General features: G+C 34.3%; 1 protein-coding gene across 2 annotated transcripts in view; it reads right to left on the reverse strand.

The window, feature by feature from the left end:
- Epha3 (EPH receptor A3) overlaps nt 1–18258 on the reverse strand; it is a 342530-nt gene that overhangs the window by 54969 nt on the left and 269303 nt on the right. For both annotated transcript variants that reach the window (XM_026393990.2, XM_026393989.2), the window contains exons 8-10: nt 10690–10792; nt 9927–9994; nt 4743–4868 (exon numbers count right to left, since the gene is read on the reverse strand). In XM_026393990.2, the coding sequence (XP_026249775.2) occupies nt 4743–4868; nt 9927–9994; nt 10690–10792 (297 nt within the window). The remainder of the gene's footprint in view (nt 1–4742; nt 4869–9926; nt 9995–10689; nt 10793–18258) is intronic.

An 18258-nucleotide genomic window follows, 5' to 3' on the forward strand; every position in this document is an offset into this window, starting at 1 on the left:
CTTGCAAAAGTTTACTGACTTTGCTAATTCCAAGAGAGAATACATATGAAGTTGTGGAAATACTATAAGAAGGAGAGTTACTATGGTGAGTTACCAGGAAATCATTTTCAGAATCAATAAGCAAGAGTAATAGTCCTTTTCTTACATAGGGTTATCTGAATGTTATCAGAGAGCTCCACTTCACTTTGTACAAACACTAAGTTTGAGAAAACCATAAAAGGTATTCATAATAAACTTTATTTTTTTAACTAAAGTTCTGTCATTATTACCTTGTAAAAAGGATTATGTTTTGGAATTTGATTGTCATCATTATTTAATGACATATCACTTGTCAGTTAACAGAAGAGATAGTACAAAAGCATGGTTAAGAGCATGAATCTTGGAGTCCAATTACCTAGGATCTAAATATTCTCAGTTCCCTATTAGCTTTGTGATTTTAAGTGGATATCTTAACCTCTCTGTGTTTCCATTTTCTTATTTATAACATAAATACACCAGTTGTTATCTACTTCATATGATGGTTATACATTAAAAGAAGCAATGTATGTAGATCCCTTGGAATAGTGCCAAACATGCAGTAAGTGACATCTAAGTGCTGGTCTATTTACTTCTTGGAGTTCAGATGCACCTTAAGAAGATTAAATCATCTATTCTACCTCTTAAGAGTTTCTGTTTAGATAGAATGGACAAATGAATACGAAGGTGCTTTATAAAATGTCAAATTCTATATTAATAGAAGAGAGTTACGGTGATGGTGGTGATGATGAGGTTTATGTCTGTTTCAGTCAGCTTTTTTTGCTGCTATGACTGAAGGACCTGAACAGAACAACTGTAGAGGAGGAAAAGTTTATTTGAGGGCTCAGGATTTCAGAGGTCTTAGTCCATAGAAGGCTAGGTTCCATTCCTTTGGGGCTCAAGGTGAGGCAGAATATCATGGTATGATTGGGTGGTAGAGGAAAGCAATTCATGTGGTGATCAGGAAGCAGAGAGAGACTTCACTCTCCAAATATAAAATATATACTCCAAATTCACAGCCCCAGGGACCCACCTCCTCCAGCCACACCCTACCTGCCTTCAGTTATCATAAAGTTAATCCCTATCAGGGTTAAGATTGGGTTAAGATTCTCACAATCCAATAATTCTCCTCTGAACTTTCTTGAATTGTCTCACATGTGAGATTTTGAGGGACACATCAAATCCAAACCATAACAGTGTCACAGTGCATAAATATCTGTAAGGTAAGCCTTTTGTAAGAAACATTTTGCCTCACTTGAGAAATAAATGGCAGGAACTTAAAATTCAAGTGAGTCAATTATAATCTCTAAGTGAAACACCTAGAAATGACATATGTATACCTGCTTCAAAACTCACAAAATGGTGTTTCAGTAATGCTAAATTTTAAAAATTAGTAAGTGATTTTTTTGATCAGATATATACCAGAAAACATCACCAATATATAAGATAGATATATTAAGTATTAATTTCATTATCTTTACATTTATTTAAAAGTACTGTGCTGAGAAAGTTTAGAAAGAGTGGGCAAACATAATTCCCAATATTTCCATCTAACAAAGTTTTATATTTTTTCAATTACTCTGCAAGAAGGAAACCTTTTAAAAGAATGAAAATTTATATTCTAACATTTCTAACTAAAATCACAGCCACCACATATTGTGTTTTGTCATTTGTTTGTTTAAGTAGAATGACCCTCTCTGACAGTAGCATAAGAGCCCACTCTTGACTACTTTACTGAGAGAAGCATAATAAAAATATGTACTGAACACAGCTTGTGTTTCAGGGGAGTGTTGTACATGAACTACCTCATTTAATCCTCACAACAATCCTAAAAAGGCAGTGCTGTGTTTTAGTGTCCAGACTGGGCTTTGAATAAACCACATTATGGTTTCTCATTTTTGTGTGACCTTAGTCATTCCAATGCTCAGTTATTTTTTTTTCTCATCTGTTGAAATGGAGACAGTAATACTTAGCTGAAAGGGCTAATAAAGTTAAGTATCATGTAAATTAAAGGCATAATAAACATTTTCTTCAGAAATTTTCAGGCTTTAAACTTGAAAAGTGATTGGATTAAGGGATAAAACTAGGAATTTTAATCATTATTAATTCCTCACTAAAACAAAATTGCTACTTTAAGATAGTTAATTCATGGCTCAATTTTATTTTGTCATATGCACTATGGGTATGATTTTTCTCAAGATCAAACACTTAAGTAAGAATTTCTGTATCACTTATTAATCCATATAAAATCTTCCACAGAAAATTAGAGAACCAACCCCCATACATAATACACACACAACACACACACAGAGAGACACACACACCATATGTATACATATATTCTTTCTATAAGTTTAGTTAACTATGAAATTACTGTCCTCGCCTAAAATGTTTATTCTAAGAATAAAAGATGGTTGCTATTTAATTTATATAATTGTTAAACATTTTTATAAATAACATACATAAATTTATTTTTTAAACTAAAAGGGTTAAAATGTAGGTAAATATTCATAAAACAAGTTTGGCATGAAGGGCTATAGTGTAACTCAGAGATAGATCCCTTACCTACCATGTGGGAAACCCTAGGTTCCATTCCTGTTACCACAAAAGTAAACAAAAATAAATTAGAAAGATTATTATGAGTTATTTTTTCTTGAAAGTATTGTTATAGAAATTGGCACATCCACATTCATTATATTATTATACAATTTTTCCTATTTTAGTATATATTTGAAATGTTACCAAAACAAGTTAAGATATTGGTAACTTTTAAAGTTGCAATTCCATATTCTATCTTGTAATGACCATCTCTCCCAAAGCTAGTCCAAGCAGTCTAGAGTTGTATGTGTGTTACATATTGCATTAATTTAACCGACCTTAAAGATCTACCAATTTGTGAATCGTATAGGCATAGCTTTATTGCTCTGAGTATAGTAAATACACATATTTTCTGCCAAAGCCTGAATATGGGCCATGTGTCTGATTATTCACAAATATATCTGAAGAGAGAAAGAACAAAGAAGATATTTTTCTGATCCTTAATGAGCATTGGGGATTATTAAGTGCTTCAGTGTAAGTTGACCTCTGCTTATCACATTTATCATTTATCAGATACAATTTTTCATAAGTGTGCTTTGTCACAACTCTGTGTTCTGGCTATCTGGCTCTGTCAATATGACTTTGCATAAATCTTTTACCAGTGCAGAGGGCTTCAGATTCCAAGGTTGCAGTGATGTCTGTCTGGCCTTCTGGACACTGGTTGAGTATAAGTGAGTTTTTTATCTTCTATCAGCCTCCAGTTAAGGGTGCAAAGACCTCATGCAATTTGTGATACTGCAGTTCCCATGCTGGAGAACAGTGCACTCTTGTGGGGCAGCATTAAAACCAGCCAGACAAAACCTTCTGCATCCCAGAGCACGAAGCAGGACTGCACCCATGAAACAGAGTAATTGACATATGTCTGCTTTGGCACTGGGTTAGAAGCACGGTGAAAGTGTATGTGATCTGATCTTAGATGGTAAAGAAAGAAGCGCCTACTTCAGTTTCCTTTCCTTGAGCACTGGTTTCATATTTTAATATTGCCTGTACATGTGAGTTTTTAAGAGAATAAGACATGAAGAAAATCAGAAAAGAAGCTTTAGAAAATCATCATTTTATTTAGATAATATAAATTACTCAAATTTTCCCTTTTGCATACAAACTATTGCTTGAATTTTAAATATTGTTGTGGCATACAGAAACCATAGAGGCAATTACATGCACATTTGTGCAAAGAAGCATCAGTCATAAATATATAAATATAGTACTTGCAGAAAATGTGATCTAATAGGTTATGCATAATTTAATGAGTTAATTCCTCAGACTCTCACTTCATCAACATAACTAGTTTTGTTCTGATAGAAATATTAAAGGGTGAGATGATGGTGCAAATCTCTTTGTTATTGAGCATAGTTCATTTTTGCTTTTGAATAGTGGTTTTATTTTTATGCATGTTGCCATATATTATGGTTATCCATGTGTTGTGTGCAAATACATAAAATACCATTATTCAATACATAGCTGAAATTTGTATTAGAAAAATGCAACTTCTATTATTAATCACCCCATGGATTTTTGATAATAAATGTATAATTGAGTTAACTAAATTTAATGATTATAACAAAAAATGTGCATAAAGACAACTTTAATCCAAATAAATTTACTATATAAAGTCAAGAAAGTATTAAAATGAAGTAGTTCATGTTACTTAAAATATCCTTTCAAAATAGCTGTGATAAAATTTATGCAAAGTGTGTCAGGATTTTATTTTTTGTTGTTTGCTCTTTTAATTCCAAAGTAGGTATTGAAATTCAAAAATAAATTTCAATTCCCACACATGTTTAAAGTGAGACACACTTTTATCCTGTTACCCCTACTTAGTCAAATAGCTTTATGACACATGATCAGCGTGGCCATGAGAAGACTGAGTCATGGCTGCTGCCGCCTCTGAAATTCAATAAATAAAAGGCAGCCAGGTCTGAGAGTCTGTAAGTCTGGCACCTTTGAAATCATTACTTACCATTAAATACCCCTTTTATTTGTTGCCTGTCTTTGATCATGAAATCTGAAATGCCACTTTCCCTTGCAATATACTCAGGCAACAAAAAATGATCAATCTCAGGTAGCATTCTTATTGAAAACTTGTGATTACCATCCTAGGTCAGTAGTGGGATTATTGAGGTACTTACCTGCTCCAACAACTTTGTCAATGGATATGTTGGTGGCATCCAATTCCTTAGCAAACTCATGAACTGCTTGTGTCGGGTCCTCATAAGTATGTGGGTCAACATAAGTTCTGAGACCTGGAAGTTTTACTGTTTAAGGGAAAAGGCATTATTTTAGTGAGATTTATAAAACTTTAAACTGAGCAAATTTTATGATAAAATATTGGCTAAGAAATTCTCCATCCCAATATGGTACAACAAATCTTATTTTTTTCTGTGAATAAACTAAAATAATAGAAATAATAATAAAAAATAATAGAAACTGAGATTTTTGACCCACATGTTTAAAATTTAAGAAAACTTATTCACAATGAAAGATAAAGAGCCACATGAGGATTTTTCTCTGCAAAGACACTAGAAGGAGAATTGACATACAAGAAAGTGGATCTTAAAAGGGTAAATCAACTATTTGATAGTATATAGCTTTTATGGACATTCACAATCAAAATCACCTACTGAAATTATTGATCAACTTTCATCTGTGGGTATGGGTATAAACACACCAATGTACTATCCATAAGCTAAAATCTTACATAGCTTTTTGACATAAAGGCAATATAAGCATTTTTTTATAAGCTTAATAACTGTGATAAGAAACTATGTTCCAAACATAAATTATGTATATATTTATTAGATACTAATTATTTATTAGATACTAATCTCCCTTGTTATATATTTATTTATTAAATTTTTCTGAAGGTGAAATTTTTCATGATGTTCTGTAATTAAAATATCAAAGACAAATGATACCAGTGAACTTGCTATCATTTAGAAAAATAACTCAGATAATTTGGAATTATTTCTGAAAGAAATTTCAATTTGATGAGATCAGTTAAATTTCATAAAAAGATTGTCATTAATGAAAACTGCAGTTTAAGGCTCACTGTATATCCACTAATAATTTTGATTGTACTTTTTTAAAAAAAATCTTTATTTTTTAGTTGTAGTTGGACACATACCTTTATTTTATTTATTTATTTTTATGCGGTGCTAAGGATTGAACCCAGGGCTTTACACATGCTATTCAAGCACTCTACTTACTGCTGAGCCACAACCCCAACCCAATTATACTTTTAATTTTGGTAACATTGATAACAATGCTTTATCAGGGAACATGGATGCTTGATAGTTATATATTTTTCATTCATTACATAAGTTATTGAAGATTTTTTTTCTTTTAACTCAACAAATAAAATCAGACATTACAGTTTTCAATATTGCTTTATAATGGAAGATTTCATGAACAGAATGGCAACTGAACACTCTATTGGCCAATGATACCTTTGAGTCAATTTTGTCTTTTGTACTAAACCACTCTCATCAGTTGTCCTAAAAAGCCTTTGGCACAATAAAAGAACTAGGGACTCTCAGGGACAGGTGTAAAAACTGTTTTCCTCAGCTCCTTCTTCAGATGACTTTGAGGCAGCAGAACTGGAATGGGAGGGTGAGGAGCAAACTAACTGGGATGCAGAACAAAGGCTGATAATGCACACTGCTGCTTCTCTGGTGTCCAGGCTGCTGCTATAGGAGAGCAGCACCCTCCAGCCTGAGGCATGGTGTGGATAATTTGAAAAGACACCACTATCTAGTAAGTCAACATCCCACGGGAATGGGGAAATTTAAGTATTGGCTTGTGCTTTGAGCAAAGGACTAACGATGGAGCTTTTAAAATGAGAACTCCACTTTGGGGAGTTTTTCTGGCTTGGATAGGTAAGCTCATATGGCAAGGAGAAAATTTACTACACAAATGCAAGCATTTAGTGTACTTAGTGATCAATGAATAACGGTGATTCTTTTTGTATTTAGTATTTTCATTGTTAATATTTATTTACAGTTTTCCCCTTGGTGCTTATGATGGAACCTAGGGCCTGGCACATGCTAGGAAAATGCTCTACCACTAAGTCACATCCCTAGTCCTATTTACAACTATTAATATTATTGAGGTTTTTCAGTTTTAGAGTTTGGGCTCACAAATAACATTTATTTTAAGCTGACAGATTATTTGCCTACTTCTTTCATGTTGTTATAATTTGAATCATAAATGTCCCCCAAAGACTCATGTGCTGAAGGATTGTTTCCCAGTTGCTAGTGATATTGGAGATGATGGAAATTTTAGGAAGTAGAGCCTAGTTAGAAGAGGTGGGTTATTGGGTGGGGGCATATCTCATCCCCAGCCCATCTCCCCCTCACCCCCATGAAGAAGTAGGCAACTGTGTTGCAGTCCTCCTTCTGCCATGATGTTTTGCCTCACCTCAGGCCCTAGCTGACCATGGATTGAAACCTCTGAAACTAAGCCAATGTAAATTCTTCATCCTCTAAATTGATTTTCTCAGGTACTTAGCAATAAAAAGTTGACTTACTCTTTTATGAAAACAGCAGAGTCATCCTTCAACACAGAGGTCTATTATACATTGCTATTATTACACTAAATAACTATCAGTAATAAAACATTTTACTCTTGAAGCAAGGCACAGATTAAGGAAAGCTATCATACATTTCTTGCTTTGGGGTAAGAAAAAAATGTACAATTAACCACAGAATTACTAAAATATGTTAAGAGGCAAAGTCTTATTAGATTCCTTTAGTTTGGTCTGTTTGGTTACATGTTAATATAGACACATGAGGTTAATGAGGCTATATTATATTTTGATATACCTCTACTGATTTAAAAGTAAGGTTAAAAAATTCTAGCAGTCTCTTCCAGGAAAAAAAAGTAACCCTTTAAACATTAAGTAAAATTATTATTTTTTTGTTAAATAATTACTAAAATAATTAAATTACCTTGCAGAATTTAAGAAAATCAATTCAAGAAGATTTGTTGGCATCAGAATTTACAAAGTATATGAAATGAATTGACTGCTCCATCTCAGACATTTTTTTAAAGCACTAACTTTACAAAGCCATCAAATGTGTTGTTAGAGTTATCCTTTAGTAACAATCAGCCTTAGAGAATATCTCTATTACTAATTTGAGAAGTGTATACTCACCTCCCCCCCAGTCAGTCATATTCACTTCTAGTAATTAAAATAAGCCAAATTGCTTTTCCTTCCAGATAGCATTGTGTGTGTGTGTGTGGGGGGGGATACAAATACAAACACACATACCCCAAGTAAAATGGTCTGTTCACCATGGGAGCTTGGCTGCTGATTTTTAACTGCTCGCCCCAGAGGTTCCGGGACTCAGGAGACTGAGGTTGCAAGGCACATAATCCCTTCACACCAATAATTAAGCGCAGTATACAGAGTAGCTGGGCTCTGTCATGAAACCCAGATAATAAACACATGCACACGTGTTAAGCTGCACTACTTTACAGCTCGTTCTGTGCAAACACAATAATTTACATTTCCATTTTACCAGCATGCATTGCCCCAAGGATAGCAAACATGTAAAAAGGTCCAGCCAGAGAGGGCAGGGGGACAGGATCTCAGAAGGTGAAACACATTTTGTTTCTTTTGAAGCAATATTATAGGATTTGTAATAAGGCTGGAGGGAATAGTTCATAGCTAGAGCTTTTTAAAGTAATACCAACTAAATGGTCTGAAATAAACCAGCTGTAGTATCGAGAGGCACGAAGTTTATGAATGCATATAAGTTACTTTATGTTTTTTGAAGCCAGGATAAAATGTCTTCATTTTTGTTGTTGTTAGTCTATCATGACGATATTATCCATTAAAAATTAAAATTTCAACTAACTGCACCATAAAAACCAACAGGAGACACAAGGACCTGTTCACGATTGGAATTTATCAAAGCACCATATTCAGAAGACTTATAGTTCTCATAAAATTAAGCAAATCAGCATCGTCTTGCTGTAATGATAATATGTTTATCAGTTGTCCAACTCTAAGAGGGATTTAATTCCAAAGAATGCAATTGTTCTAATTTATGCATGGGTATTGTGATAGATTCTTTGGACCAGTGGGGACAAAAAATGGAAAACAAGTATTCTATAATTTGTTTATGCACTCTTCTAAGACTTCTGTGCTGATAATGTAACTAATTTGGATTGATGTGTCATTGATATTAAGATAATAGCACTTTGGCTTTTTTGTGGATTTTCCCATAATAATTGCAAGAGATGGATAGAAAAAAACAAACAATGATTCTGCAAACTCTTACATTGTTTCATCTCACACAACTTTATATTTTAGCAAATACTTCTTTTTCTTTTTAACTTCCTTTTTAAGCCACCCCATGCATCCTAGATGTTAGCAACAAATAATCAAATTTAACTTAGTTTATAACCAAAGTTATCATTTTTTAGATATAAATCCAAAGGCTTACAGGAAGTACCATGTTGATCTGAAAGTAATTTTAGGAGGCAATAGTGAATGCCAGCAAATGCTTATAAGACGACATTAGCTGCACTGAGATATTTTAGTGCACATGAGCATGAGTGTAGTCTGTACTAATTTCCTGCTGTAAGAACATGTTATTCCTTTTAAGGCCACTGATTAGTAATTGCCACTCTGAGCGGAGCCATAGTTCTGAAAAACAAAACACCTGGAACGATTTGTTTCACCAGAAGGAAAAGAAAATGAGTCTTTTTTTTTTTGATGTAAACACTTAGTTACCTAAAAAGAGTATTACTTTTAGAGAATATTAAAATACACAAAATTGGTTGGTTTAAAATGAGGAGGAAAAGCGGAAAAGTGCTGGCTTTTCTACCAGTTGGATATCATATAACTCCAAAATAAATAGTTTATTCTCAAGCTCTTTCTTGGTTGGTTGATAAAATGAAGGAAAGCATTTCACATAAACAGAGGTTGTTTATATTTATTTGGCAGTTAGGAAGAGAAAAATATTACATTTAGATTTTAGCAAAGGACTAGTAATAAGGAAATTGAAGATATGCTTTGCATTTCAGCCACGCAGAGCTGACTACAGTTCTTACTGCTCATCATGTGCATTATTTGAATATAAACCACAGGTTACCCTTCACTTTAACTTAAGTATGCTGAAATGTAGCCATGTAAAAATTGCTTAATGCAAAGCCATGAATTTCCTTCTTCTAAAATAAATTTAATTTACTCTATTTTTCCATAAAACTACTTTTGAATTCTCTTTGTCAAGGGGGAAGCTATCCAATTATAAATCAACAACTGTTAAAACTAAAATGCTAAAACAAAACCAAGTTTAGAAACTTACAGTGCCCATTCCCAAAGTGAAGTCTTTTTTCATCCGCACCATGTTTTGATTTGTTATAGCCACAGAACCTAGAGGTAAATCAAGGGAACAGAACACATAAGGAAAAAAAATGCTGTAAAAAACGATTATCTAAGATCAGAATATGCAAGGCACAAAAAAAGTAAAGCTTTTTCCTCAAACAATTAAATGCTTTAGTGAAAGTTTATTGACTTCACATTCTCCAAATCCTAGGTAGAAAGCCTCTTTTCCTGGGGACCCTAGAAAGCTGCCTAATGAGGAGATATGGAGAGTGGCTTCCCTGCTGTGCAGGCCCCTCCAGCTCAGTTTTTATAATGGCCTTAGAATGTGTTTATAGTATTTTTTAACAACTACTGTTAGAATGAATGAAGGGTGAAGTCTCCAATGGTAATGATTAGTGCCACGTAGTGCTGCTGCCAGTATTTTTGGTGAGAAAGTGTCGAGGAAATCTAGGGTTATTGAAGTGGGAGGGGATAATTGGAAAAAGAAGGCAGACACTCGGAGTGGGGTCAAAAGAGAGAAGTGGTATGCTTGGAGAGTAGGCACAGGAATTAATGGAAAAAAAGAAAATCAAAACTAAGAGGAAAGGAAAAAAGAAAATGAGGAGAAAAGGAAAGACCCAGAATACAAATGCTAACATTGTTATTTGATAAAAGACTTTATTGACCATACCAAAATTTTACAGCAATCAAGGGCAGCAAGGAAAGCATGATCAAAGAACCCAGTCAATGAGACAAGAACTCACCTCCCAATCAAAACATATATGACGACGGTGAGGAGAATAATGGCCACTGCTGCTGAAATGGCAATCATTACCACTTGGCTATTTTCACCAGAGATGGAAAAAGCTGTAAGGTGAAGAGAATAAAAGAAGAAATGGACAGGTATCATCACATCATGTCTGACACATGCAGCAGAGCTTGTCAATGTGGCCCTGTATTCTGCTTTTACCTAAAATGTTCTTTAATGTTTGATTCGATACTTCAGAATTTTTCCTTTAGTGTAAAAAATAAATAAATTTCCCATAATTTGGATTGAAATTTATTCTACCTCATTAATAAATGAAACAGGCATTGAATAAGGAATTAAATACTCTCTTTCATCATCAATTGACACCACCTGAATACCTTCTGTGTGGAAGGTGCTGGACTTCTTTTCTCTATCCTTATTAGCAAGAAACTTGTTGGATAAGCCAAAAGGTATCAGAAGAATATAAAGAACAGGTGAAATGTCCCAGTAGGAACAGTAGGAAATGATAAAAGCCTTCTAATTAAGCTTGTTTTTCCCTCAATAAAATGTGATGTTTAAAAAGTGGTGTTTCATTGGCAGCAATACGGATGAGCCTAGAGAACACTGTGCTAATTAAAATCAGTTAGACACAGAAGACAAATGCTTCACATCTCACTTTTGTAAGGAATTAAAGAAAAAAAAAAGTCAGACTTGTAGAGAGGATTCATGGCTTCCTGAGGCAGGGAAGGGTTGTGGGGTGGGGATAGAGACCAATTGACCAAAGTATACAAAGCTCCAGTTAGATAGAAAGAATATGTTTTATGTTTTCAAAAACCTATTGCAGAGCAAAGTGACTACAGTTAATAAAAACATATTGTACATTTCAAGATTTTAAATGCTCTCACTATAAAAAAGAGACAAGTATGTGAAATGATAGGCATGCTAAGTGGATTGATATAATCATTTCACAGTGTGTACGCTTATCCAAACATAACATTGTACTCCGTAACTATAAAAAAAGTATTTGTCAGTTACAAATTGAAGCTAAATTGAAAAGGAAAAAAAAAGAGCAATGTAATACCTGACTCATGGACCTCAACACCTATCACCAACAAGCTCTCCCACATGCTTAGCTTTTGAAGTGGCCCCATTACTCATTCATTCACTGAGAGAAGAACTCATCAAAAATGGCCCAGGAGCCAAAACTGACATGCTGTCACTTTAGCTGCAAACTTAGAATTACTCTACATTTTTAATGTTTATTAAAAGTGCAAAGAACAAACTTTTGTGATCTGAAAATTCTTTGAAATTCAAATTTTATTGTCTCAAAGTTTTACTTATACACAGCCACATAATTTCTTGTGTATGAATGATTTTATGCTACAGTGAGCAGCAGCAACAGAGACTTATGTGCACAAAGACTAAAATATTTACCTGGCTCATCACAGAAAATATTACTGACCCCTCATCCAGAACAATGCTTCTCAAACTTTCATATGTGTACAAACCATATAGAAATCTTTTAGAAAACCAGTTTTCATTCAGTCAGTCTGGAATGGGGACTGAGACTGTACATTTCTTATGATGTCTCAGGTGATACTGATTCTGTTTGTGCCAGACCACAACATTTCAAGTATAAAGAATATAGACCTTAAATATGAAGTCACCTTGTTATATCCCTATTCTCATCCTTCTACATCAAGTGAATCACAAAATCTTCTTAAATATTCAGTTTCTACCTCCATTTCTCTCCTGGATGATTATTTAAAATTCCCAATTGGTCTCTATTTGTCTGTCTTTTCTCTTTTATTTTGCTACCTGATTACTGCTTCTCAACCATGAATTTGAACACATCACTCCTGTGCACAAAATCTCTGCATGATTTTCCATCAATTTCAGATAAAATTTCATAGCAAGGCATATAAAGCCATTTAGATTCAATTCTCTGTCTAAATTCCTAGCCTCAGCTGCAACAACCTCAGTAAGCATTCTAATCTCAACAGACTTTCTAAAACATAAGCAGTTCCTGGAACTACCTCTTTCATATGTTCATATTCACATGTGTTGTCTTTGTGGTAAAAGCTGATTAAACATGTGAACAAATTATGCTCAAAAGAACAGCAAAGGAGTCAGTCACTTGAATACTGTCATCACATCACAAGGAACCAACCCTGTATCTTTAACTGGATCACATCCAAATTTGGAAGACTTTCTCCAAACAGGTGGTTTTAGAAGTAATAAAATGAGGAAAGAAAATAAATGGGGTGGATAGGCTGTTAGAACTTTCCTAAGCATCTGAGAAAAGAGCTCCGAGTGTGAGAGGATGGCACACCATAATATAAACTGTTGCAAACACTTTATTCTGTCCTACTAGCAAACTCTTGTTTACACCAATGTGGCAGTCAGGAGAGTGTCTGCTCAGATATCCCTGCTGCCAAAAGTGCAGTGAGCAGACAGATTCCAGCTGCTGCACTTCAGGATCCAGGGTGCCCTTTACAAACTGACCATGATGGACAGGGCAAGGACAAAGAACCAGAGTCCAGCCATTCTTGTCCAATGCAAAACTCCTCAAATGGATGATCTACACTCTGGGGCTCCCCATTAGTTTTACTGAGACTCTAAGAACTGCTCTGCAGTCTGAAGCTCTTCCTTCCTGGTACTCACTCTTTCTTTTTAAATTTGCAGTGTGAGGGGTTTAACCCAGGACCTTATGCCTGCTAGGCAAGTTCTCTACCACTGAGTTACATCCCCAGCTCTTTTCAAATTTTGTTTTGAGACAAAATTTTTCAAGTAGTCTTGGATGACCTAAAACTTATGGTCTTCTTCTTCTTTTTTTTTCCATAGGTGACAGACATCCACCATAGTCTGAGACTGTTTGTCCACCACCCCCTTGTAATTTCCCATGCATCTCTCCATAGAACCCTTGCTCTTGAAATTCCATTATAGAATCTGTTTCTCAGAGGATCTGAACTATGTATGCCCTTCTATTGGATATAGATGTGTGAATAGTCTGTAAAATAGCTCATTCCAGTATTTCAAAGAGACTCCATAACATATAATGACTACTTTAACTCACACTTTTTATTTTGTACACTGTAACACTTTCCAAAAATTAGCAAGTGTTGGCAGGGCATGGTGCACGCCTGTAATCCCAGGAATTTGGGAGGCTGAGGCAGAAGGATAGCAAGTTGGATACTCAGGGACGCTGAGCCATATCCCCAGCCCTTTAATTTTGTTTTCATTTTGAGGCAGGCTCTTGCTAAATTGCTGAGGTGGCTTTGAACTTATGATCCTCCTGCCTCCAGCCTCCCAGATTCCTGGGATTACAGGCATGTGCCACCACACCCTGCTCTCTTCTCATTTTAATCTATCCTACATATATTGTTGTCTTTCTCTCCCTCAAGAAGACTAGTTACAAGTTCATTCTTATGAGCCAGATTGCCTAGATTGGTAGTTGTTTGCTATGAGACATGATTTGATTATTTGAGGATTAAATGAATGAATACAACTAAAACATTTAGAACAATGCCAGATACATAGGAAGTACTTAATAACTTACATATTGTTATTATGTAATTTCCCTGGTGAAAAATTTAGAACAGTACTCTATCTCTTATAAAAGTCTGTATTTTAATATACAGAACTCTCTACTTAAAGATTCTATTGTCTCTTTGTCAGGTTGCCTTCATGCCTTCTATTAATATTTTCCAAGAGATAAAGTTGATGCATATTCATTCCTTTTACTTTAAAAAATTTTCTTGGTACTGGGGATTGAATTCAGTGATACTCAACCACTGAACCACACCCCCAGCCCTAATTTGTATTTTATTTAGAGACAGGGTCTTTCTGAGTTACTTAGCATTTTGCTTTTGCTGAGGCTGGCTTTGAAATCCTGATCCTCCTGCCTCAGCCTCTTGAGCCTCTGAGATTACAGACCTGTGTCCAGCTCATATTCATTCTTTACCAACAATAAAAAAGAAGTTTTGTGGTATTTAGGAGTCCTAATTTAATTGTGCCTGGGGCTCATCTTATTGAAAAATAACATCCAATAGAATCTTCTAATTCCAAAGCTCAACTTTATTGCACAGAGTTCTTTAATTCTTTGAATTTTCAGATTACAGATACTTACAAAAACACAAAACATTGACATACACACTGCTGTGGAGCCCCCTGCAAACATTTATGTTAGATATTATTCTCTATTTCAGCAGCATTTGGAGTTGGGCCTGATAAAAGGTGCTTAGGTCACAAAGGCTCTGCCTTTATTGTTGGATTAAGGTACCTACTATAAGGGCTTTCTAGAGTATGCTTTTTTCTTGCCCTTCCACCCTCCACCATGAGAAACACGAAGGCCTTCACCAGGCACCAGATTCAGTGCCTCCACTGTGTACTTCTAGCTTCAAGAACTGTTATAAATAAACTCCTATTTTTTGTATAAATTACCAAACCATAGGTATTCTGTTGTAGCTGCAAAAAATGAACTCTCTTTTACACACACACAGACCCACACTCCACATACACACTGAGTGATCACTGTATCAGGTACTATTTTAACTACTTTAAACATGATAATTAATTTAACCAACATTTAAACCTCATGGAGTGACATGTATGATTTTCCCCAATTTCCAGGTAGGGAAACTGATGCAAGGAAGTGATTTTCCAAGGTCATCCTAAATACAAATCACTTCCAAAATACTTGCTCCTTCTACATCTTTCACAGCTTTCTTTGGTATAAAGCATACATCTTGGATTCAGGTTCTGCCCACTAAGGGTTTCTACATAATTGGTCTGTCTGCTTTTCTACATGTCATACTGTTCTTCTTGTTTTGGTAGGAGCTGTATTCATTCTAGGAAAATCCTTCTGTACTTCTGAACTCTGTGCTTTTTGTGAGTATTAGTGTTGCCTCTTAGCATGTGAGGGTGTAGCACTGGATTGGGACTCCAAACTTGGAGATTTTAGTTTCATTGCCCTCATTTACTAGCTATGCAAGCTTGGAAAAACACACAACTCTGTCTTACATCATGCATAAAAGGAAAGTATCTGAATAGTTTACAGAACAGGATCAAATGAAATGTTTATGAAAACGGTTCATATCCTGCCATATAAATGCACAGGCTCTAGAAACAGATCAATTACCCACCAACCATGAGACTGTGGGAGGCTTATTTAACCTAGTTATGCCTCAGTTTCCTCATCTGTATAAAGATGATTGATGATAAGTGCTGACATTCAATAAATAAGATATTTTAAAGCACTTAAAATATGCACTCCAATGGGCCTCCATATCTTTCCAATAAACCAAGATCAGAAAATATTATCTAAATGCTAGCTCAAGATCCATTATGGTCTACTTAAGAAATATTTGTGTTATATATGAGAACTTTTCACTTAATTTTTAAAAATAAAAACCAGAGGGGAAAAAAGGAAAAAAAAATTGATAAAGAAATCCAAATGACTTTTACATTTTTAAACTATTATCATAAAACAAAGCTTTAGAATTTTTATGAATATCATCACTTTGATTTTAAAATAAGAGAGTGGAGCTTGATTTTTGTTTTTCTTCCACTAAGACTAAATGCTCCCCCTGCTCTTTCATTTCTGCTTAAAGTCTGGAAGAATTCTATGGTGAAGTAGTAAAAGTAAATCGATTTGTTACAAAAATCAAACTATAGGGCTGAGGATGGAGCTCAGAGGTAGTGTGTGTGCCCAGTGTGAGCAAGCCCTTGGGATCCATCCTCAGCCCTTGGGGATAAAAACAAATCAAATGTGCAACTCACAGTTATTTTTATAAATAGAAAGGGTGAAGTGGAAGAGTTCAAGTTTTTTTTCTTATCCTCTTTTCCCTTCTCTCTCTCTCACTCAATGTAAGTTTTTCAAGAATAAAAAGTGGTGAAAATCTACAACCCTATAGGATTTAAATCAGCTACTTTTTTTTCCCTTCAGTGCTGATGATTAAACCCAGGACTTCTCACTACCTACGGAAGTGATGTAACTACTGAGCTACATCGCAATCCTGTAAAAATTGTCAATTTCTTAAGCCTCAGACACTAAGCTTCAAGAGAAGTCTTCTATGCATGAATGCTACTCAGCAATGTCTGTGGCAAATATGGAATAGATTGGAATTTGTTGTTGATTTTGCAAATCATCAGATAGCATGGAGTTCTAATTAATATCATACAAAATTAGATGGGGGTTCCAAAATATTCATGAACATACTAAATGTTTATGAAATGGTGAGCTGATTCTCTTACTCATCAATATGTGTCATTTATATAATAAGATATCATAAATATTTGCTTTTTCAACTGTGATTTGGAATTTTTATTAAATTAAATATGGATTTTGTTGTTACTGTTAATCCAAATATTCTTTTATAAGTTTGAAAGTCAATTTATAGTCATTTCAAAAGGAGGATCTTTCTTTGCATCACTTAAATTTGCAAAAAAAAAAAAACTTAGAATGACTAAAGTCACATTGCAATTACATTTGATTATCCAGTCATCTAAAATTTTTAACTCATTTTGAACCTTTTCATGGATTTCTACACCATATTGCATTTTGTATCGAGTGTCTCCAGAGTGGTTTCTCTTTGCTTATTTAATCCTAGGAGTTAGGAGAGGTCTTTATGGGTAGATACGTGTGTCTGTGGGCAGCAGCTCTCCTCTAAGTAGAACTGTTACAATTTTGCTGTGAACTTAAGATGTACAAAAGCATTAGAATCTCAAAACCTTGCAGAAGTTAATACAGCTCTTTGCTGTAAGCAGCATTCTTATTTGACTAAGGGAATGTCATAAAATATTTTATTAACAAACGTTTTTTATGATTTATGGTCAATTCTTCTACATATAAAATTATTATTAATAATAATGTGATTTTTATGTCAGGAACAAAATATTTAGAAAATAGAAAATATAGGTACCATAAAAATCATAAGTTAGGATGGTCAAAAGACATGACTAAATTTTTCTTCAATAATGTTTTGGGCATTCCTAGACCCTTTCAGGATTACCTGCTCTAAAGGGTGTCCATCTTTCTCTAGGCTACTTTATAACTATGAATTACAATGGAAGAAAACTATTAGTACTGTATATGATTTTTCTTATTACAATATTACAATTAAAATAACACTTGTTCACTAGAGATAATTGGTTTATTCCTAAACACACACACACATGCACAAATATGTACATACATGTGTATATGCATCTGTTCTAATTTTGCTTTAAATCAGTTTTAATTTCATATTTAGTCTCTTCATTAACTAGTTAAATAAAATATCTAGCTTGTATTTATTTCAAATTATCAGCACAGTTATGATATCACCTTCTGGAAATTATATTTTAGCAGAGTGTTTTTTAAATATTGAGTAAATTCATGTAAAGGAACGAAATCTTTGTTTTAGCCAAATTCATTAGCCAAAGTTGGGATCAACTGGACAGAATATCACGATTGCTTGTGAATATGAATGAAGAGATAAAACACATTTTAAAAATTCCTTATTCCCTAAGTTATACATAAGTGGATGTGATAAGGATAAAAACAAAATTAAGATCCTCATGGATCATCAAGTTTCTTGTCTGT

Source organism: Urocitellus parryii, chromosome 2, assembly GCF_045843805.1.
Source record: "Urocitellus parryii isolate mUroPar1 chromosome 2, mUroPar1.hap1, whole genome shotgun sequence".
Classification (NCBI taxonomy): Eukaryota; Metazoa; Chordata; class Mammalia; order Rodentia; family Sciuridae; genus Urocitellus; species Urocitellus parryii.